The sequence below is a fragment of the Dendrobates tinctorius genome, unplaced genomic scaffold (genome assembly GCF_039654945.1).
Source record: "Dendrobates tinctorius isolate UK_male_01 unplaced genomic scaffold, ASM3965494v1 ptg000157l, whole genome shotgun sequence".
Classification (NCBI taxonomy): domain Eukaryota; kingdom Metazoa; phylum Chordata; class Amphibia; order Anura; family Dendrobatidae; genus Dendrobates; species Dendrobates tinctorius.
Genome location: NW_027361824.1, coordinates 8614239 through 8637823, shown reverse-complemented (window position 1 = coordinate 8637823; position 23585 = coordinate 8614239). Strand labels below are relative to the sequence as shown.

Genomic DNA, 23585 nt, shown 5'->3' with positions numbered 1-23585 from the left:
TATACACATGGCAGCTGGGGGGATGTTATAGATTTTGCTTTCAGTTATGGCAGTTTCTGGCTGAGCTCCAGTAAACAACCACTGCAAATAAGCAGAGATGCAGTGTAAAGCAAGGGGGAACAGAAGCTGGAGCAACTGGTGAAATAGAGAATTTCAGAGTAGATCTGACTTCACTAGGTGACGCAGCTCAGCAAAAGTCACTGAATAGAGAAGAGCTGCAGTGTAGAGCATGGGGAAGTATAACCCAGCAGTCTGAGCTTCTACTAAGACAGGAGATGAATTTTCAGATGGTTCACAGTCCAACAGTTCAAGCAGCCAAGATGGCATCACTGATAGAGCAGTGTGGCAGTGTAAAGTATGGGGAGGTAAGGCGTGAAGCAGCCAGAAACCCATTAAGGTGTCATTTTAAGACATTAGGAGACGATGCCGCTAATTTGCTTTGGGTGATCATAGCGAAGTAATAATGGAGCAGAGCTGCAGTATAAAGTATGGGAATGGCAAAACAGCAAGCTAAGTCTGTCACCTTTCTTATGCTTCTCCTTCATCAGAATCTTCACTGTCGTCCCCCCGCCCCCTCCTTTTTGCTTGAAGCTGCGGGGGTTAAATCCCAGGGAGGAGCTGACGATGGTGGATTCTGTGGCCCCCAGGGTCTTCTTACTGAGCAGCTCGCTCAGACACTGGTCCTGGGAATGTCTCTGCGGGACACAAAATACACAATACTTAACAAACTACACAACCGGGACCCCCTGTATAAGCCCTTTTCCATTTGTGGCGCCCCCCAGAGGTGAGGTGTGAGGGATCCTACATTCCATCCACTTTGCTAGAACGTTAAGACGCTGCGGGTTTTGTGCAGCAAAAACTTTTCTTTTGTACTTATCCTAAGTCTTCTGCTGGTCGGCCACCAGCTAAAAATGGAGCAGATCAGAGGAGACTAAGCCCAAGTCCGCCACAGGATCTCTATCAGGCCGACTAGGTTAGGACCATGCAGAAAATGCAGCAGACTGATAAATGAGGGACGACTACACTCCTACATCATGTCTAGGCTTAGTTTTCCTTCAAGGAGTTTTTACGTACAGATTTTTGGACAGGTGTCATAGACATCGGGTACATATTTTGGCTGATATCACCTTAAAAATGTAATAACACAATTAACGTAAGAAGCAGGATGTGGTGTGTGTATGTGCGTGCCTGTATGTGTGTATGTGCTTGCCTGTATGTGTGTGTGTGTGCCTGTATGTGTGTATGTGCATGCCTGTATGGGTGTATGTGGGTGCCTGTATGTGTGTATGTGCGTGCCTGTATGTGTGTGTGTGCGTGCCTGTATGTGTGTGTGTGTGCGTGCCTGTATGTGTGTGTGTGTGTGTGCATGCCTGTACGGGTGTATGTGCGTGCCTGTATGTGTGTGTGTATGTACGTGCGTGTGTGTATGTGGGTGCCTGTATGTATGTGTGTGTGTGTGTGTGTGTGTGTGTACGTGCGTGTGTGTATGTGGGTGCCTGTATGTGTATGTGGGTTCCTGTATGTGTGTGTGTGTGTGTGTGTGTGTGTATGTGCGGGCGTGTTTGTGTGTGTGTATGTGTGTGTGTGTGTATGTGGGTGCCTGTATGTGTATGTGGGTTCCTGTATGTGTGCGTGTGTGTGTGTGTATGTGTGTGTGTATGTGCGTGCCTGTATGTGTGTATGTGCGTGCCTGTATGTGTGTGTGTGCGTGTGTGTACGCGTGTATGTGGGTTCCTGTATGTGTGTGTGTGTGTGTGTGTGTATGTGGGTTCCTGTATGTGTGTGCCTGTATGTGTATGTGTGTGCCTGTATGTGTGTGTGTGTGTATGTGCGTGCCTGTACGTGTGTATGTGCGTGCCTGTATGTGTGTATGTGCCTGTATGTGTATGTGTGTGCCTGTATGTGTATGTGGGTTCCTGTATGTGTGTGTGTGTGTGTGTGTATGTGGGTTCCTGTATGTGTGTGTGCATGTGCGGGTGTGGGTGCGTGTATGTGGGTTCCTGTATGTGTATGTGGGTTCCTGTATGTGTGTGTGTGTGTGTGTGTGTGTGTGTATGTGGGTTCCTGTATGTGTGTGTATGTGTGTATGTGGGTGCCTGTATGTGTGTGTGTGTGTGCGTGCCTGTATGTGTGTATGTGGGTGCCTGTATGTGTGTATGTGCGTGTGTGTGTGTATGTGGGTGCCTGTATGTGTATGTGGGTGCCTGTATGTGTGTGTGTGTGTATGTGCGTGCCTGTACGTGTGTATGTGTGTGCCTGTATGTGTGTATGTGTGTATGTCGGTGCCTGTATGTGTATGTGGGTTCCTGTATGTGTGTGTGTGTGTGTATGTGGGTTCCTGTATGTGTGTGTATGTGTGTATGTGGGTGCCTGTATGTGTATGTGTGTGCCTGTATGTGTATGTGTGTGTGTGTGTATGTGCGTGCCTGTACGTGTGTATGTGGGTGCCTGTATGTGTGTATGTGCGGGCGTGTGTGTGTGTGTGTGTATGTGGGTGCATGTGCGTGCCTGTACGTGTGTATGTGGGTGCCTGTATGTGTGTATGTGCGTGCGTGTGTGTACGTGTGTATGTGGGTGCCTGTATGTGTGTATGTGCGTGCGTGTGTGTATGTGTGTATGTGGGTGCCTGTATGTGTGTATGTGCGGGCGTGTGTGTACGTGTGTATGTGGGTGCCTGTATGTGTGTATGTGCGTGCGTGTGTGTACGTGTGTATGTGGGTGCCTGTATGTGTGTATGTGCGTGCGTGTGTGTATGTGTGTATGTGGGTGCCTGTATGTGTGTATGTGCGGGCGTGTGTGTGTGTATGTGGGTGCCTGTATGTGTGTATGTGCGGGCGTGTGTATGTGGGTGCCTGTATGTGTGTATGTGCGTGCGTGTGTATGTGGGTGCCTGTATGTGTATGTGTGTGCCTGTATGTGTGTGTGTGTATGTGCGTGCCTGTACGTGTGTATGTGGGTGCCTGTATGAGTGTGTGTGCGTGCGTGTGTATGTCGGTGCCTGTATGTGTATGTGGGTTCCTGTTTGTGTATGTGTGTGCCTGTATGTGTGTGTGTGTATATATGTGCACCTGTGTGTGTATATGTGCGTGCCTGTGTGTGGGTTTTGCATGCCTGTATGTGTGTGCATATGTGCGTGCCTGTATGTGTAAGTAGTTGTGTGCCTGTATGTGTGTGTGTATGTATGTGCCTGTATGTGTGTGTATGTATGTATGTATGTGTGTGTGTACGTGCGTGCCTGTATGTATGTGCCTGTATGTGTGTATGTGTATACATTGGCTTGTAAAAGTTTGGGCACCCCTGGTTAAAATTACTGTTATTGTGAACAATGAAGCAAGTTGAAGATGGAATGATCTCTAAAAGGCCTAAAGTTACAGATGACACATCTCCTTTATATTTTAGGCAATATATATATATATATATATATATATATATATATATATATATATATATATACATACACACACACACACACACACACACATACACATTCATATATATATTTCTTTTACATTTTAAAAATTACATAAAAAAAGAAGATGCAAAAGTTTGGGCACCCTGCATGGTTAGTACCTAGTAGTGCCCCCTTCTGCAAGTATCACAGCTTGTAAAGGCATTTTTATAGCCAGACAAGAGTCTTTCAGTTCTTCTCTGAGGGATTTTCCTCCAATCTTCCTTGGAGAATTCCTCCAGTTCTGTGAGATTCCTGGGTCGTCTTCCATCCTCTGCTATTTTGAGGTCTCGCCACAGATTTTCAATAATGTTCGGATCAGGGGACTGTGAGGGCCATTGTAAAACATTCTGTTTGCGCCTTTTGAGGTTGTCTATTGTGGATTGTGACGTGTGTTTAGGATCATTATCCATTTGTAGCAGCCATCCTCTTCCTCTTTTCACCTTCAGCTTTTTTACAGAGTGTTATGCTTGCATCAAGAATTTGTTGAAATTTAATTGAATTAATTCTTCCCTCTACCCGTCAAAAGTTCAACGTGACATTGGCGGCAACACAACCCTAAAGCATAATTGAGCTTCCCCCATGTTTAATGGTAGGTGAGATGTTATATTCCTGAAATTCTGAGCCCTTTTTTCTCCACACATACCTCTGATCATTGTGGCCAAAGACTTCTATTTAACCTCATCAGTCCACAGGACTTGTTTCCAAAATGCATCAAGCTTGTTTAGATCTTCTTTTGCATACTTCTGATGCTGAATTGTATGGTGAGGATGCAGGAGAGGTATTCTTCTAATGACTCATCCATGAAGGCCATATTTGTGCAGGTGACTCCGAACAGTAAAACAATGTACCACAACTCCAGACTCTGCTAAGTCTTTCTGAAGGTCTTTTGCAGTCAAGCGGGGTTTCTATTTTGCCTCTCTAGCCATCTTACCAGCAGCTCTCACTGAAATGTTGCTTGGCCCTTCAGGCCTTATCTTGATCTCCACTGTTCCTGGTAACTTCCATTTCTTAATTACATTTTGAACTAAGGAAAAGACATCTTAAACGCTTTGCTATCTTCTTATAGCCTTCTCCTGCTTTGTGGCCTCCACAATTATCATTTTCAGAGTGCTATGAGCTGCTTAGAAGAACCCATGGCGGCTGTTTATGGCCCAAGGTTAGAGGAGGTTTGGGGTTTATAAAGAGGGAAATTTTCATCACCTGGCCTTTCCTAACGATGATAGTGAACGAGCCATAACCCTAACAGGATAATTAATGTCTGAAATCTCGGTCAAAGTTATCTGAGCACACAAATCCCCAAGGGTGCCCAAACTTTTGCATTGGCCCAGTTTCATTTTTGTAATTGTTAAAATGTAAAAGATGAATATATATAAATATTTTGCCTAAAGTACAAAGGGAATGTGTCATCTATAACTTTATCCCTTTTACTGTTCACAATAACAGTAATTTTGACCAGGGGTGCACAAACTTTAAATGCCTCTGTATGTGCCTGCCTCTATGTGTGTACGTATGTGTGTGTGTGTGTGTGTGTGTGTATGTCTGGTCGAGCACTTCAGGACTTGGCAGTAAATGTATGACGATATAGAGAGAAAAGAGCAGAATGTCACGTACAACACCTCTGTTTAACTGCAGCGGCTCTTCCTCCACCGAACGATCGAATGACCCGTCTGAAAAACACAAGTCACAGTGAAAGCTGCACCGTCATATGTTGCCAAACCATAGTGGCTGTAAAATGTGGAAGTCAGCAAGTTTAGAATGCACTCTGCATATTATGAGGTTCTGCAGCAGCTGAGGTGTGTAATATGAGGTTCTGCAGCAGTTGAGGTGTAGCATGAGATTCTGCAGCAGCTGAGGTATATTATGAGGTTCTGCTCAGATGAGGTGTATTATGAGGTTCTACAGCAGCTGACATGTACCATGAGGTTCTGCAGCAGCTGAAGTGTACTATGCAGTTCTGTAGCAGCTGAGGTATATTATGAGGTTCTGCAGTAGCTGAGTTGTACTATGAAGTTTTGCAGCAGCTGAGGTGTATTATGAGGTTCTGCAGTAGCTAAGGTGTGCAGTATGAGCTTCTGCAGCAGCTGAAGTGTATTATGAGGTTCTGCTGCAGCTTAGGTGTAATATTATGAGGTTCTGCAGTAGCTGAGGTATATTATGAGGTTCTGCTGTAGCTGAGGTATATTATGAGGTTCTGCAGCAGCTGATTTGTATGATGAGGTTCTGCTGCAGCTGAAGTGTACTATAAGGTTCTGCAGCAGCTAAGGTGTATTATGAAGTTCTGCTGCAGCTGAGATGTATTATGAGGTTCTGCAGCAGCTGAGGTGTATTATGAGGTTCTGCAGGATCTGAGAGGTATTATGAGGCTCTGCAGGAGCTGAGGTGTGCAGTATGAGGTTCTGAAGCAGCTTAGGTGTACTATGAGGTTTTGCATCAGCTGAGGTGTATTATGAGGTTCTGCAACAGCTCAGGCATGGCCAAAAGTTTTAAAACTTACACAAATTTTGGTTTTCACAGTTCACTGTTCAGTTTTGATACTGGTTATTTGCATTAACTCCAGACTGTCATGAAGAACGATTAGATAAAATTGCAGTCATCTCTTGCTGTGAAAATTAACATAATCACAAATCCCCATTACCACTGAATTTCAGCCCTGATATAACATGACCTGCTCATATCATTTCAGTGATCTTCTTGTCAGCTCAGGAGAAAGTGTAATCAAGGACAAGGGCAACTTTATAATGATGCTGGTGCTTGAAATCATTACCTTCTTCTGTTAATCCTGCCTTGCATCAAATGGGATTTACAGGCAAGGTCATTGCTACTTGTGAGATAGCCCCTAAATCAGGGTTCCCCAACTCCAGTCCTCAAGACCCACCAACAGATCATGTTTTCAGGATTTCCTTAGTATTTGCTCAGGTGATAATTGCTTCACCTGTGCAATACAAAGGAAAGCCTGAAAACATGATCTGTTGGTGGGCCTTGAGGACTGGAGTTGGGGAACTCTGCCCTAAAGCATGCATGTATTGGATCATTAAGAAGCTCAGAGAGAAGATAAATTGTTGTTAAAAAGCTTCAGGATGCCCAAGAAATTCCAGCAAGTGCCAGGACCATCTCATAAACTGAATTCAGCTAAGAGATTACTTCAACACCAATGCTGAGCTTGCTCAGGAATGGCAGCAGGCAGGTGTCAGTGTATCTGCATGCGCGGCGAGGCAAAAGCTGTGGGAGACAGCCTGGCATCAAGAAAAGCAGCAAAAAAGTAATTTTTCTTCAAGAAAAACATCATGGACAGACTGACATTCTGCAGGAAGTGCAGGGATTGGACTGCAGAAGCCCAGAAGCCGATATCCAGCTGCTGAGGAGAAGGACTGAAGTCGGGAGAATAAGGGGCAGGAGTCGGGAGAATAAGGGGCAGGAGTCGGGAGAATAAGGGGCAGGAGTCGGGAGAATAAGGGGCAGGAGTCTGGGGAATAAGGGGCAGGAGTCTGGGGAATAAGGGGCAGGAATCTGGGGAATAAGGGGCAGGAGTCTGGGGAATAAGGGGCAGGAGTCTGGGGAATAAGGGGCAGGAGTCTGGGGAATAAGGGGCAGGAGTCTGGGGAATAAGGGGCAGGAGTCGGGAGAATAAGGCGCAGGAGTCGGGAGAATAAGGCGCAGGAGTCGGGAGAATAAGGCGCAGGAGTCTGGGGAATAAGGGGCAGGAGTCGGGAGAATAAGGGGCAGAAGTGTGGAGGATAAGAGGCAGAAGTGTGGAGGATAAGGGGCAGAAGTGTGGAGGATAAGGGGCAGAAGTCACAAGAATAAGGGGCAGGAGTCGAGATAATAAGGGGCAGAAGTGTGGAGGATAAGTGGCAGCGCTGGGAATATTGAGGCATCACATAAGCTCTATATATTTGTCAATAAAAGCGTAAAAATTTCTGGAATGTTTATAAATGTCCATCAGGAACCGGAGAAACAGCCGACAAAGAGCGAAAACACTGAAGAGGTGAAATACGAAAAACAAAACTTGTGTGAGTTTCAAAACTTTTGGTCACAACTGTATAATGAGGTTCTGCAGCAGCTGAGGTGTATAATGAGGTTCCGCAGCAGCTGAAGTGTGTATTATGAGGTTCTGCAACAGCTGAGGTGAATATTATAATGTTCTGCAGCAGCAGAGGTGTGGTATGAGGTTCTGCAGCAGCAGATATGTGCAGTATGGGGTTCTGCAGCAGCAGAGGTGTATTATGAGGTTCTGCAACAGCTGAGGTGTATTATAATGTTCTGCAGCAGAAGAGGTGTGGTATGAGGTTCTGCAGCAGCTCAGGTGTCTGCAGAAGCTGAGGTGTGCAGTATGAGGTTCTGCAGCAGCTGAGGTGTACAGTAGGAGATTCTGCAGCAACTAAGGTGTTCAGCATGAGGTTCTGCAGCAGCTGAGGTGTGCAGTAGGAGATTCTGCAGCAGCTAAGGTGTTCAGCATGAGGTTCTGCAGCAGCTGAGATGTATTATGAGGTTCTACAGCAGCTGTAATGTGCAGTATGAGGTTCTGCAGCAGCTGAGGTGTGCAGTATAAGGTTCTGCAGCAGCTGAGGTGTGCAGTATGAGGTTCTGCAGCAGCTGAGGTGTGCACTATAAGGTTCTGCAGCAGCTGAGGTGTGCAGTATGAGGTTCTGCAGCAGCTGAGGTGTGCAGTATCAGGTTCTGCAGCAGCTGAGGTGTGCACTGGGAGCAGCAGCCTCTTACCTCTGCACACTGGGCAGCAGGAGTCCGGTACGGTAAGCGGGGAGGAGCAGACCAGCTCAGGACAGGTCACCAGGCCGCAGTAGATCTGTCCGTCCTGATAAAGGAGCCAATCACAAGTGATCTAATTATAATACTGCACTGACGGTCTCCAGCTCTCTGATTGCTGTCAGTGAATGGGAGCATTGCTGATAAGTCAGACTTTACCCAGAGAAGGACTTGGTACAATTGTATCCAGTCCAGTCTATATAATCCTCTGTGACCCCGGACTCCAGACTGATACATTGTAACAGACTATCGGGATGTGCGAAGGGGGGGGGATTTGTGCTCAGACAGGAAACATTGCAACAAACCCTCAGCTATGAAAAGTACAAGATCTGAGCCTGTAAATGTCAATATTGAATGTTCACAGTAACGACAGCAAGCAGAGATCCTAGGATAGCGAGTAATGAGAACCCTGAATACACTGGCAGCTGAATATGGGGTCAGTGCAGAGACCCTGTGAGCTGATTCATCCCTCGGACCCCCGCTCCGCACCTCTGGGGACCTGTCGTATTATTCTTTCCCTCCCATATACAGTAAAAATCACATCAAATCTCCCACAAAATCCACCGAGAGCTGAAGAAAGTGAAGCAAAATATAAAAGCCGAGGCTTTCCTGGAACAGACTGACACCGGTTGCTGCCAGGAAACCCCCCCCCCCCCCAACACCTCAGACAGGGGGGTCAAGTCACAGAAGTCAGGATCATGGCTGCTGGGGAACTACAACTCCCAGCAAATTCTTTTAAGGCCATTTCTGGTGGAGGATAGTGATCGTTCTATGAATGTAACAACCGTGCGCTTCATTCCGAGAACTCTGCTTTCTGTTCACATTCAGACGCCATAGACCCTGTATAGCCCTGATACATGTCACAGCTGAGGGTTTGTTACAGTCACATCCAGTGTAGACAATAAACTAATCACTGAAGCACATATTGTGTCCTGACGGTTTGTTACAATGTATGTCTTAGTCTGGATACATTGAAACAAACCCTCAGCTGTGAGTAGGATTAGAAAACCATGGTGGCTTTTTTCTGAAGAAACAGCGCCACCCCTGACCATGGGTTGCATGTGGTATTACAGCTTAGTGCAGTGGGGCCGATTTGCAATACCAGATGCAACCCAAAGTCAGGGGTGACGCTGTTTTTTTGGAAGGGGAAAAAAAAAGTAACCATGTTTTTCTAAAAGTAGATAACCCCATTAATAGGAAGGTTTCTATTCACTGACAACAAGATTTCGATAAATGTTTCACAGCAATCAAAGGGGACAACAATGCAATGTTAATGAGGGGACAGGAGGGCTCATCTCCGGAACGGATGATATTGGGATTGGCTCCCTATGGGGGTCCGCCGATGACCCCGCACTATGGCGACGCGGCTGGCACTCACCGAGCAGCTGCACTGCACGCACTGGTTGGACTGTCTGGACGGGAACAGCTCCTGGGTGGTGAACATCTCGCCCTGCTGGTACGTCGTCCCATTGTGCTGGCAAACCTTAGGAGCGGCCCGCAGACCGGAGGGGGAGTGTGGCTCTGCGGGAAAGAGCACACGGCCTGATCAGCAGCGTATGACACCCTCATAATAACACACGACATCTCTGCTAATGAATAGGAACAGGAACTACTCACAGCTGAAGGTCTGCTACAATTGTATCACGTCTACGCAGAAGATCCACATAGATCAGACTGATACGTTGTAACAATCTGACGGCAGGAGGATTGTCTGCACTGGATACAATTGTAACAAAACCTCAGCTTGAGGAGCATTAGGCCAAGAAGAGCCCCGCAGTTCCGTCACTATTCACTGACAGCAAGCCACGTTCTTTACTGTGCTTCAACGCTTTCATTCTGGAAGCAGAAATAAGTTATTTGGGGGCAATTTAATAAAAAATGTGAATGCAGCAGTCTGACAATATCCACGGGTGGGGTAACATCCTCCTTCCGGGGGACCACTTACCTACACATCTGGGGCAGCACTGCTGAGGGTCTGTTACAGTGTGGACGCAGTGCAGGACAGGACACTTTATTCTGTAGCAGCCGACACTGCCGCCCTGCTGGACACACAGGAGAAACGCAGAGGATTATTTGCGGCCTTCTCACAGAGGATCGTCTAGACCGGATACAATTGTAACAAACCCTCATCAGGTTTTCACCCTCTAAATGTTTCCATTCACTGACAGCAAGATGAAGCTAATACTGGATTTACCCTAATGACGGGAGTCTCATCATCCGCTCACAGTAAATTCTTCTCCAAAAGTTCTGCAACTTTGCAATGTCCTTATGTCCAGGTCCCGGCTTTCTGTCATTGAATGGAAACATTCCTGCTTAGGCCTCTTTCACACTTCAGTTATTTGCATCAGCTAAAATCCGCCAAAAAGGCAGACAAGCGGATCCATTCTTAAATGATGTGAACGGATGGCACAGGATCCGTTTTTAGACGGATCCTGAAAATGAGGAAATTTAAAGGAACCGCCGGCCGGGAAGGAGAGAGAGAGAGAGAGAGAGGCCTCTTTCACACTTCCGTTTTTGACAATCAGTCAAGATCCGCCAATTTTGAAAAAAAACGGATTCGCCATTTTTCTTTGCGGATCCGTTTTTTTCCCCATTGACTTTCATTATTGGCGGATCCTGACTGATTGCCGTCCGTTGCATCCGTTTTTTTGAGGATCCGCCACAATGTTATTGTCCGTCAACATCCTCAAAGATTTCCAAACGGAGCTTGCAACGGTTTTTTTGGCCGGCGGATCCTCCAGACACTGAATTAACCCTAAAATCTGTCTGGGTGCCGGACAAAAAAATAAAATTCTCTCTCTCTCTCTCTCATACATTTTCCCTCTCGGTGAGCTGCAGACAATAGCGCCATGTCTGCAGAGAATACAGAGAATTATTATGCGGCGGCTGTAATAAATCTGTCTGCGAAGCGGGAGCCAAGTGATGTCAGTGCCATGTCTGGGGGTGCAGAAGTGTCCCCGCTGATCCCCGGGGGGTAGGTGGCCGCTCCGGTGTCATCGGCATGCGTGACGTTGCGTCTTTCTCTATTATGGAGCCGGTGAGACACCGCTCTGCAGCTTATGAATGAGGCCTTGTTCGGTCACTGCTCCGGAGCAGCGCTCAATGGGATTAGGAACAAAAATGTTGTGGCTTGTAAAGAGACCGCGCGGCGAAACCCTCCACTGCAGACAAAGAATAGGGCAGTGTAAGTGTACGCAGCCCCCCATACACTGCCGAGAATAATTACCAACATAACAAGGATACTATTACATTTACTCAGGGCGGCCAGGATTAAAAAACGGACTCAGTACACAGGTGCAGAGAACTACCACCCTCATCATTCTGGTCCTGTTAGTTGAGGGCTTCTATCTATGGGACTGTTGGTTTCCGACCATCGGCTGCTAATGCTGTCGCAGCGTTGGGGTGGGCACAGGGGCAGCGTCCCAAGTGCAAAATTATAAGGGGAACAATATGTGAAAAGAAAGTAGCAGAAGCATCGCTGGTGCTGAAGTTCTGGAGCAGTGCGCTTGCCCAGGACTTTTAGCCGTGTTTCCCAAATCTCCAAGCGTGCGCCACTTTAAAGTGTTTCAGTGTCAGCATTACACCAATGTAGCTGGATACAATGGGAGAGGAGGAGTCATGGACCATTCCCCATCCAAGAACTTCACTGCACCGCGACGTCTGTGCAGAAGCCATGGACCATTCTCCATCCGAGGCCATCACTGCACCGCGACGTCTGTGCAGGATCCATGGACCATTCTCCATCCGAGGCCGTCACTGCACCGCGACATCTGTGCAGGAGTCATGTACCATTCTCCATCCAAGGACGTCACTGCACCGTGACATCTGTGCAGGAGCCATGGACCATTCTCCATCCGAGGCCATCACTGCACCGCGACGTCTGTGCAGGAGCCATGGACCATTCTCCATCCGAGGCCACCACTGCACCGCGACGTCTGTGCAGGAGCCATGGACCATTCTCCATCCGAGGCCGTCACTGCACCGCGACATCTGTGCAGGAGCCATGGACCATTCTCCATCCAAAGCCATCACTGCACTGCGACATCTGTGCATGAGCCATGGACCACTCTCCATCCAGGGCTGTCATTACACTGCAACATTTGTGCTTGAGTCATGGACCATTCTCTATCCAAGGCCGTCACTGCACCGCAACATCTGTGTTGGAGTCATGGACCATTCTCCATGCAAGGTTGTCACTACAACGCAACATCTGTGCGCAAGCCATGGACCACTCTCCATCCAAGGCCATCACTGCACCGTGACATCTGTGCTGGAGTCATGGATCATGCTCCATCCAAGGACATCACTGCACCATGACATCTGTGCAGGAGCCATGGACCATCCTCAATTCAAGGACATCACTGCAACATGACATCTGTACTGGAGTCATGGACCATTCTCCATCCAAGGACATCACTGCACCATAACATTTGTGCAGGAGCCATGGACCATTCTCCATCCGAGGCCATCACTGCACCGTGACATCTGTGCAGGAGCCATGGACCATTCTCCATCCGAGGCCATCACTGCACTGCGACATCTGTGCAGGAGCCATGGACCATTCTCCATCCGAGGCCATCACTGCACCGCGACGTCTGTGCAGGAGCCATGGACCACTCACCATCCAACGCAGTCACTGCAACACGACATAAGTGCAAGAGCCATGGACCACTCTCCATCCAAAGCCTTCATTGCACAGAAACATTTGTGTTGGAGTCATGGACCATTCTCCATGCAAGGCCGTCACTACACCACAACATCTGTGCAGGAGCCGTGGACACTCTCCATCCAAGGCCGTCACTGCACCGCAACATCTGTGCAAGAGCCATGGACTATTCTGCATCCAAGGACATCACTGTACCAGGACATCTGTGCACAAGCCATGGACCACTCTCCATCCAAAGCCGTCACTGCACTGCGACATCTGTGCATGAGCCATTGACCATTCTCCATCCGAGGCCGTCACTGCACCACGACATCTGTGCAGGAGCCATGGACCATTCAGCATCCAAGGACATCACTGCACCGCGACATCTGTGCTGGAGTCATGGACCACTCTCCATCCAAGGCCGTCACTGCACCATGACATCTGTGCAGGAGCCATGGACCATTCAGCATCCAAGGACATCACTGCACCATGACATTTGTGCAGGAGCCATGGATCACTCTCCATCCAAGGACATCACTGCACCATGACATCTGTGCAGGAGCCATGTACCAGTCTCTATCCAAGGACATCACTGCATCACAACATCTGTGCAGGAGTCATGGACCATTCTCCATCCATGAACATCACATGACTTCTGTGCACAAGCCATGGACCACTCACCATCCAACGCAGTCACTGCAACACGACATAAGTGCAAGAGCCATGGACCACTCTCCATCCAAAGCCTTCATTGCACAGAAACATTTGTGTTGGAGTCATGGACCATTCTTCATGCAAGGCCATCACTACACCGCAACATCTGTGCAGGAGCCATGGACACTCTCCGTCCAAGGCCATCACTGCACTGTGACATCTGTGCTGGAGTCATGGACCATTCTCCATCCAAGGACATCACTGCACCATGACATCTGTGCAGGAGCCATGGACCATCCTCAATTCAAGGACATCACTGCAACATGACATCTGTACTGGAGTCATGGACCATTCTCCATCCAAGGACATCACTGCACCATAACATTTGTGCAGGAGCCATGGACCATTCTCCATCCGAGGCCATCACTGCACTGTGACATCTGTGCAGGAGCCATGGACCATTCTCCATCCGAGGCCATCACTGCACTGCGACATCTGTGCAGGAGCCATGGACCATTCTCCATCCGAGGCCATCACTGCACCGCGACGTCTGTGCAGGAGCCATGGACCACTCACCATCCAACGCAGTCACTGCAACACGACATAAGTGCAAGAGCCATGGACCACTCTCCATCCAAAGCCTTCATTGCACAGAAACATTTGTGTTGGAGTCATGGACCATTCTCCATGCAAGGCCGTCACTACACCACAACATCTGTGCAGGAGCCGTGGACACTCTCCATCCAAGGCCGTCACTGCACCGCAACATCTGTGCAAGAGCCATGGACCATTCTGCATCCAAGGACATCACTGTACCAGGACATCTGTGCACAAGCCATGGACCACTCTCCATCCAAAGCCGTCACTGCACTGCGACATCTGTGCATGAGCCATGGACCATTCTCCATCCGAGGCCGTCACTGCACCGCGACATCTGTGCTGGAGTCATGGACCACTCTCCATCCAAGGCCGTCACTGCACCATGACATCTGTGCAGGAGCCATGGACCATTCAGCATCCAAGGACATCACTGCACCATGACATTTGTGCAGGAGCCATGGATCACTCTCCATCCAAGGACATCACTGCACCATGACATCTGTGCAGGAGCCATGGATCACTCTCCATCCAAGGACATCACTGCACCATGACATCTGTGCAGGAGCCATGTACCAGTCTCCATCCAAGGACATCACTGCATCACAACATCTGTGCAGGAGTCATGGACCATTCTCCATCCATGAACATCACATGACTTCTGTGCACAAGCCATGGACCACTCACCATCCAACGCAGTCACTGCAACACGACATAAGTGCAAGAGCCATGGACCACTCTCCATCCAAAGCCTTCATTGCACAGAAACATTTGTGTTGGAGTCATGGACCATTCTCCATGCAAGGCCATCACTACACTGCAACATCTGTGCAGGAGCCATGGACACTCTCCATCCAAGGCCGTTACTGCACCGCAACATCTGTGCAAGAGCCATGGACCATTCTGCATCCAAGGACATCACTGCACCAGGACATCTGTGCACAAGCCATGGACCACTCTCCATCCAAAGCCGTCACTGCACTGCGACATCTGTGCATGAGCCATGGATCACTCTCCATCCAAGGCTGTCATTGCACCGCAACATTTGTGCTTGAGTAATGGACCACTCTCTATCCAAGGCCGTCACTGCACCGCAACATCTGTGTTGGAGTCATGGACCATTCTCCATGCAAGGTCGTCACTACAACGCAACATCTGTGCGCAAGCCATGGACCACTCTCCATCCAAGGCCATCACTGCACCGTGACATCTGTGCTGGAGTCATGGACCATTCTCCATCCAAGGACATCACTGCACCATGACATCTGTGCAGGAGCCATGGACCATCCTCAATTCAAGGACATCACTGCAACATGACATCTGTACTGGAGTCATGGACCATTCTCCATCCAAGGACATCACTGCACCATAAAATTTGTGCAGGAGCCATGGACCATTTTCCATCCAAGAACATCACTGCATCATGACATCTGTGCATGAGACATGGACCATTCTGCATCCAAGAACATCACTGCACCACAACATCTGTACACAAGCCATGGACCACTCTCCATCCAAGGCCATCACTGCACCACAAGATTTGTGTTTGAGTCATGGACCATTCTCCATCCAAGGCCGTCACTGCACCGCAATATCTGTGTTGGAGTCATGGACCAATCTCCATGCAAGGTCGTCACTACACTGCGACATCTGTGCATGAGTCATGGACCATTCTCCATGCAAGGTCGTCACTACACTGCGACATCTGTGCATGAGTCATGGACCACGCTCCATCCAAACAGAAAAGGAAGCACACTTTAGCGCCATAACATGCAAACATGAAAAATGAATTGCATTACTGCATAAGAAGTATGAAAAATTGAGAAAGTTTAGCGCATAAAAAGGCCAATCTACGTGTACCTGGAAGCCACGGTAAGGCATTTCTCGTTTTCCAGGACCCTAGCTATGCCAATCCTCACCTAGAATGAAGTCTTCATCTGAATGGGAACCTAATTAAATCCTCTGTTTAGACTGAAGTCTATATCTCTGTGGAGGGGAAGTGGCCCTGCTTTAATTAAAAACGCCTGCAGCTAACGGGTGGAGTGCTCAGTCAGAAGGTAAATGAATACAAATTTCAAAAACTGACCGTCACATCCAAGCATAATGTGAACAGGTGCTTAACCTAGAGTCACCAACTCATACACATTCAAACAGAAAAGAAAGCACACTGTAGCGCCATAACATGCAAACATGAAAAATGAATTGCATTACTGCATAAGAAGTATGAAAAAATTCACCTGTTCACACTATGCTTATGCTTGGATGTGACGGTCAGTTTTTCAAATTTGTATTCACTCTCCATCCAAGGCCGTCACTGCACAGAAACATCTGTGTTGGAGTCATGGACCATTCTCCATACAAGGTTGTCACTACTCCGCGACATTTGTGCACAAGCCATGGACCACTCTCCATCCAAGGCCGTCACTGCACCGCGACATCTGTGCATGAGCCATGGACATTCTCCATCCAAGGCCTTCACTGCATCGTAACATCTGTACTGGAGTCATGGAACATTCTCTAAGCAAAGCCGTCTCTGCATTGCGACATCTGTGCACAAGCCATGGACCATTCTACATCCATGAACATCACTGCATAGTGACATCTGTGCAGGAGCCATGAACCATTCTCTATCCAAGGCTGCCACTTCCCCACTCTCTATGCTGAAGCTATGGCCCACTTTCCATCCAAGGACGTCACTGCACCGCGACATCTGTGCAGGAGTCATGGATCATTCTCCATCCAAGGACATCACTGCACCGCGACATCTGTGCAGGAGTCATGGATCATTCTCCATCCAAGGACATCACTGCGCCGCGACATCTGTGCAGGAGTCAAGGATCATTCTCCATCCAAGGACATCACTGCACTGCGACATCTGTGCAGGAGTCATGGATCATTCTCCATCCAAGGACATCACTGCACCGTGACATCTGTGCAGGAGTCATGGATCATTCTCCATCCAAGGACATCACTGCGCCGCGACATCTGTGCAGGAGTCATGGATCATTCTCCATCCAAGGACATCACTGCACCGCGACATCTGTGCAGGAGTCATGGATCATTCTCCATCCAAGGACATCACTGCACCGCGACATCTGTGCAGGAGTCATGGAGCATTCTCCATCCAAGGACTTCACTGCACCGCGACATCTGTGCAGGAGTCATGGATCATTCTCCATCCAAGGACATCACTGCGCCGCGACATCTGTGCAGGAGTCATGGATCATTCTCCATCCAAGGACATCACTGCACCGCGACATCTGTGCAGGAGTCATGGATCATTCTCCATCCAAGGACGTCACTGCACCGCGACATCTGTGCAGGAGTCATGGATCATTCTCCATCCAAGGACATCACTGCACCGCGACATCTGTGCAGGAGTCATGGATCATTCTCCATCCAAGGACATCACTGCACCGCGACATCTGTGCAGGAGTCATGGATCATTCTCCATCCAAGGACATCACTGCACCGCGACATCTGTGCATGAGTCATGGATCATTCTCCATCCAAGGACATCACTGCACAGCGATATCTGTGCACGAGACAGAAGGACTCTTAGGGGAGTGTAAACTTCATTATTATTTGTGGGTGGGTGGCACAAAGGGGGATTCATTACTTTAGAGGAAGAAGCAATTAGGGGGCTTTATTAGTTTTTAAGGAGGTATTAAAACTTTCTAAAGGGGCACTCTGGGGCTATTATTTGTTTTAAGAGTGTGTTCAACTTGCTTTGTGTTGGCATCATACTCTATACCACTGGCAGCTGAATTTTGTTTTTTGCTCACCAGTTATAGGGTGAGGGTTACCAGCTGAAGACTTATGTGTTACGGGTTACGAGTCTCAGCTTGGAGGGCTTCAGCTGGAGGTTAGTGGTTGTTGTGTTGGTCACCAGATGCTGGTCATTGACTATAGGATATGAGTCGGTTGTCGCCATCTTATTCTTGGATGGCATCATTAGTTGGAAGGAGATTGTTGGTAACCAGCTCTAGACTGGCACTTTCTATGCATTGGATGGTTATTGCTAGTTATTTATTTATTTTTAGGCATAAGCTATTATTTGGTTGTTGCTAATTGCCAGTTATTAGTTGGTTGTTTCTAGCTACGTCTTGGCTGTTATCAGTTAATGATTTGCGGCTGCTAATTACCAACTATTGCTTGGTGATTTCTATCTATTGGTTGATTTTTACCGGCTCCATTTTGATGGGGCTCGGCTGTTGGTTGGTGACTGTTGGGTACCAGTTGATGACTGGTGGTTTCTATCTATGAGTTGGTGGTTACCAGCTCCTCAATGGTGGGTATCAGCTATTGGTTGGTGACTGTTGGTTACCAGTTGATTACTGGTGGTTTTTATCTATGAGTTGGTGGTTACCAGCTCCTCAATGGTGGGTATCAGCTATTGGTTGGTGACTGTTGGTTACCAGTTGATTACTGGTGGTTTTTATCTATGAGTTGGTGGTTACCAGCTCCTCAATGGTGGGTATCAGCTATTGGTTGGTGACTGTTGGTTACCAGTTGATTACTGGTGGTTTTTATCTATGAGTTGGTGGTTACCAGCTCCTCAATGGTGGGTATCAGCTATTGGTTGGTGACTGTTGGTTACCAGTTGATTACTGGTGGTTTTTATCTGTGAGTTGGTGGTTACCAGCTCCTCAATGGTGGGTATCAGCTATTGGTTGGTGACTGTTGGGTACCAGTTGATGACTGCTGGTTTCTATCTATGGGTTTATAAAAAAAAAAATGTCCACAGGACCAGGGAAGAAATATCAAAAGTGCAATCATATAATCTCTTTAAAAATATGAAACTTTAATAAACTGAGGTAAAAAAAACACCCCCCTAGTGCAATAACACAATTACAAACTCTATATAATAATAACCTACGATAGCCCTACACTAGCCTGCTATCCCTTCCTGACGGTGGAGGTTGGCACCCTAAAAGATACGATTTGGCGCCCCCACTCCGCGGCGGCTGTCCCAGACTCGCCCTAAATGAACCTTATAAACTACAGGTGGGAAAACAATAAGCAAATAAAAGAGATAAAAGATAGCGCTTAATATAACACACAGGCAAGACTGGCTATTACATGGAAACATAGAGAAACTTCTTGTATAACCAATAGATATTAGCAAATCTTGTCTTTTTGGATATTAATAGACTACAGAAAACATAGATTCCATTTGCATTATCCTTGAGGTTTGCCTCTCTATCTGGACACCTCACATCCATGAATCGGCTGGTTCCTTATTGTGCCTCCTGATGAACCGTGTGGACGGGGAAACGCGTCGAGGCTGGAAGCTAAGTTTGGGTTATCCCCCAGCTGTTTCTATAATTTTTTTTGATTTGTTTGGCAATAGGTATCATCCATTGCCTTCTATGGGAACCAATATGGATATAATTCTGATGTTCCTTTATTGAACCACGCTATTTTTTACCTCTTGTCTGTGCTTGTCTGATTTTACTGCAGAGTTTTTGGGGTTTTTTTGGCTTTATTTGATAACGCATATGGAATCTATGTTTTCTGTAGTCTATTAATACCCAAAAAGACAAGATTGCCACTATCTACTGGTTATACAAAGAGGTTTCTCTATGGTTACATGTAATAGCCTGACTTTTATATATTGTACATTAATAGCCTGTGTGTTATATTAAGCGCTATCTTTCATCTCTTTTATTTGCTTATTGTTTTCCCACCTGTAGCTTATAAGGGTCATTTAGGGCGAGTCTGGGACAGCCGCCGCGGAGTGGGGGCGCCAAATCGTATCTTTTAGGGTGCCAACCTCCACTGTCAGGAAGGGATAGCAGGCTAGTGTAGGGCTATCGTAGGTTATTATTGTATAGAGTTTGTAATTGTGTTATTGCACTAGGGGGTGTTTTTTACCTCAATTTATTAAAGTTTCATATTTTTAAAGGGATTATATGATTGCACTTTTATCTATGGGTTTATAGTTACCAGCTCCTCAATGGTAAGTATCAGATATTGGTTGGTGACTGTTGGTTACCAGTTGATGACTGGTGGTTTTTATCTATGAGTTAGTGGTTACCAGCTCCTCAATGGTGGGTATCAGCTATTGGTTGGTGACTGTTGGTTACCAGTTGATTACTGGTGGTTTTTATCTATGAGTTGGTGGTTACCAGCTCCTCAATGGTGGGTATCAGCTATTGGTTGGTGACTGTTGGTTACCAGTTGATTACTGGTGGTTTTTATCTATGAGTTGGTGGTTACCAGCTCCTCAATAGTGGGTATCAGCTATTGGTTGGTGACTGTTGGTTACCAGTTGATTACTGGTGGTTTTTATCTATGAGTTGGTGGTTACCAGCTCCTCAATGGTGGGTATCAGCTATTGGTTGGTGACGGTTGGGTACCAGTTGATGACTGGTAGTTTCTATCTATGGGTTTATAGTTACCAGCTCCTCAATGATAAGTATCAGATATTGGTTGGTGACTGTTGGTTACCAGTTGATGACTGGTGGTTTTTATCTATGGGTTGGTAGTTACCAGCACCTCAATGATGGGTATCAGCTATTGGTTGGTGACTGTTGGGTACCAGTTGATGACTGGTGGTTTCTATCTATGGGTTTATAGTTATCAGCTATTGGTTGGTAACTGCTGGGTACCAGTTGATGACTGGTGGTTTCTATCTATGGGTTTATAGTTACCAGCTCCTCAATGGTGGGTATCAGCTATTGGTTGGTGACTGTTGGGCACCCGTCAATGACTGGTGGTTTTAGTCTATGGGTTGGTGACTACCAGCTACTCATTGGTGGTTGTCAACTATCGGTTGGCGAATGTTGGGTTCAAGTTGATGAACGGTGGTTTCTATCTATGGGTTGATAGTTATCAGCTACCAGCTAGTGGTCGGTATATCTAGTTTAGGGTTTGTGGCTACAAGATACTGATTGATGATTTCTGGCTCAGAAAACTAATTACATGATTTATTGAGCACAGCAGGAAGAGCAGCATTTTTTATGGACTTTCTAGTGAGGAGCCTCCACTGTAGCTGATCCCCACGTGATCCAGATGGTAACGACCAATGTAAGAGTGAGGAGCATGAAGTACGGGCGGTAAATGGCATCTCACACCATTAATCTGCTGCTATCACAGGCGCCATATACCCGGACAGACCTACCTCAGAACACGTGCAACGTATGCAATATACAACTCCTTGAGGCTCCAGGTACGGGTGCCAGCTCTCCCCCAGGCTGTACTTCTTGCCATGAAATAAACAGAACAGATCTGGACCTAAAATTAATAAAACAAAACCATTTATGAACACTGGAACCCCCAATATGAGCTAGTGACCAGATAGTCAGAATTCATTCCATTCATAGAACACCACAACTCCCAGCATGCCATGACCAGAGGGAGCTATTCCGTGGCGCCCCATACATAGGGTGGGTAACAGTGCCCACACGTAGGGACCCCAGCTCTGGTCACGTCACAGACATCGCTCATGTAGATTCCTGTCTGATCAATTAACACAATTATTAGCAACAGAAAAAAATCTTGTGTCCACCGTTCTGAAATCCGCGTCCACAATTAAAGATGGCGGCACATACAGGCGCCTCCCAGGTCTTGGCTCATGGCTCAGGGTTTTGTCCTGTGTAATTTCCACCATTTTCAATCTTCTTAATTCTCACAGATTGTCCTCCACGTCTGAACACCATTATATAATCCCTCCAGGACACAGAAAGACCGAAGACATCCCAAAAAATCACCAGCAGTGCGGGCAGACGCCGGTAATCCACCATAATCCACGGACACATTGTTGATTTAATCCAAAAATTGATAGTTATTCCAAAGGAAAGAGCAGAATTATAATCCACAGAGCTGTAATCCACACAGAAAGGTGGCAAGGGGGAATCCACAGCGATGATAAGGGTTTGTAATCCAAATGGGAGGAGCATGGTGGATGCCACAAAATAGCGCCACATTTATAATCCATAGCAGGATGAGGGTTCGTCAGCTGCAACAACCACGGTGCGGAGATCTACACTGTGTGTAGAAGATTCACTGATACATTCTCCAACACAAGGAAAGGATAGTGAACAAAAGTGCTACTACACGAGGAAAAGTGTCAAGATTCAGAATCTTAAAGAATCGTATTTACAGTATCCAGAATAACCACAAGGAAAACATCCGCTGTCATGTTGGTGCCGAGCAATGGGGAAAATGAAAAGAAATCTGACATTCACTCACAATTCAAACAAGATATTCACACAGCAGTCAGGGCCGGATATAGACAAGGTGGGGCCCTGGGAGAAAGGTTAAAGTGAGGTCCCAAATGCTGACATATCGCCCCATCACATAGAAACATTTCTGTTGCATTTAGTTGCGCTGAGTTCAGGCTGTGAAACGAGCATGATCGACAATATTGAAGACATTCCACACTGTCCCCATACAAGATCATGTTATCAGCAGCATATCTGCAGTTTTCACCGGGCGATGTGCTGCTGAGAACAAGGATTTATGTTCCGGCATAAACAATCCAATCATTTGATGAATAGGCAGCATTTTGCTCATATAGTATAATGCTCCCATACTCCTCCACATAGTCTAATGCACTCCCCATAGACCTCCATACAGTATAATATACTCCCCATAGTCCTCCATATAGTCTAATGCACTCCCCAAAGACCTCCATACAGTATAATATACTCCCCATAGTCCTCCATATAGTCTAATGCACTCCCCATAGCCCTCCATACAGTATAATACACTCCCTATAGTCCTCCATATAGTGTAATACACTTCGCGTTGTCCTCCACATAGTATAATATACCCCCCATAGTACTCCATACAGTATAATACACTCCACATAGCCCTACATATAATATACTCCCTATCGTCATCCAGAGTATAATGCAGCCCCATACAGTACATATAGTATAATGCAGCGCCATATAGTACATATAGTATAATGCAGCCCCCATATAGTATAATGCCTCCATAGAGTATAATGCAGCCCTATATAGTACACATAGTATAATGTAGCCCCATATAGTATAATGCAGCCCTCATATAGTATAATGCCTCCAAAGAGTATAATGCAGCCCTATATAGTACACATAGTATAATGCAGCCCCACAGAGTATAATGTAGCCACATAGAATATAATTCAGCCCCCCCATAAAGTATAATGCAGTTGCATTATACGCTATGGGGGCTTCATTATTCTCTATGGGGCTGCATTATACTCTATGGGACTCCATCACAATCTATGCGGACTGCATCATACTCTATGAGGGCTACATCAAACTCTATGAGGCCTGCATTACACTGCATGGGGCTACAGCATATTCTACGTAGCTGCCTCATACTCTATCGAGTATAAGCATTATACTATGTGTATTATATAGGGGCTGCATTATGCTATATGGGGGTTCCATAGAGTATAAGTCAGCCCCCGATAAAGTATAAAGTAGCCCCCATAGAGTATAATGGAGCCCCTTAAAATAAAATTAAGCCTCCCAT

General features: G+C 46.8%; 1 protein-coding gene across 3 annotated transcripts in view; it reads right to left on the bottom strand.

Moving 5' to 3' along the window:
* The window catches only part of CHRDL2 (chordin like 2), a 103876-nt gene that overhangs the window by 20805 nt on the left and 59486 nt on the right, over positions 1-23585 (bottom strand). Inside the window, exons 2-7 of one of the 3 annotated variants that reach the window (XM_073548512.1) lie at positions 21241-21353; positions 10161-10257; positions 9594-9736; positions 8171-8264; positions 5063-5118; positions 524-695 (exon numbers count right to left, since the gene is read on the bottom strand). In XM_073548512.1, coding sequence (XP_073404613.1) covers positions 524-695; positions 5063-5118; positions 8171-8264; positions 9594-9736; positions 10161-10257; positions 21241-21353 — 675 coding nt within the window. The remainder of the gene's footprint in view (positions 1-523; positions 696-5062; positions 5119-8170; positions 8265-9593; positions 9737-10160; positions 10258-21240; positions 21354-23585) is intronic. The other 2 variants (XM_073548513.1, XM_073548514.1) reach the window with 2 other exon arrangements.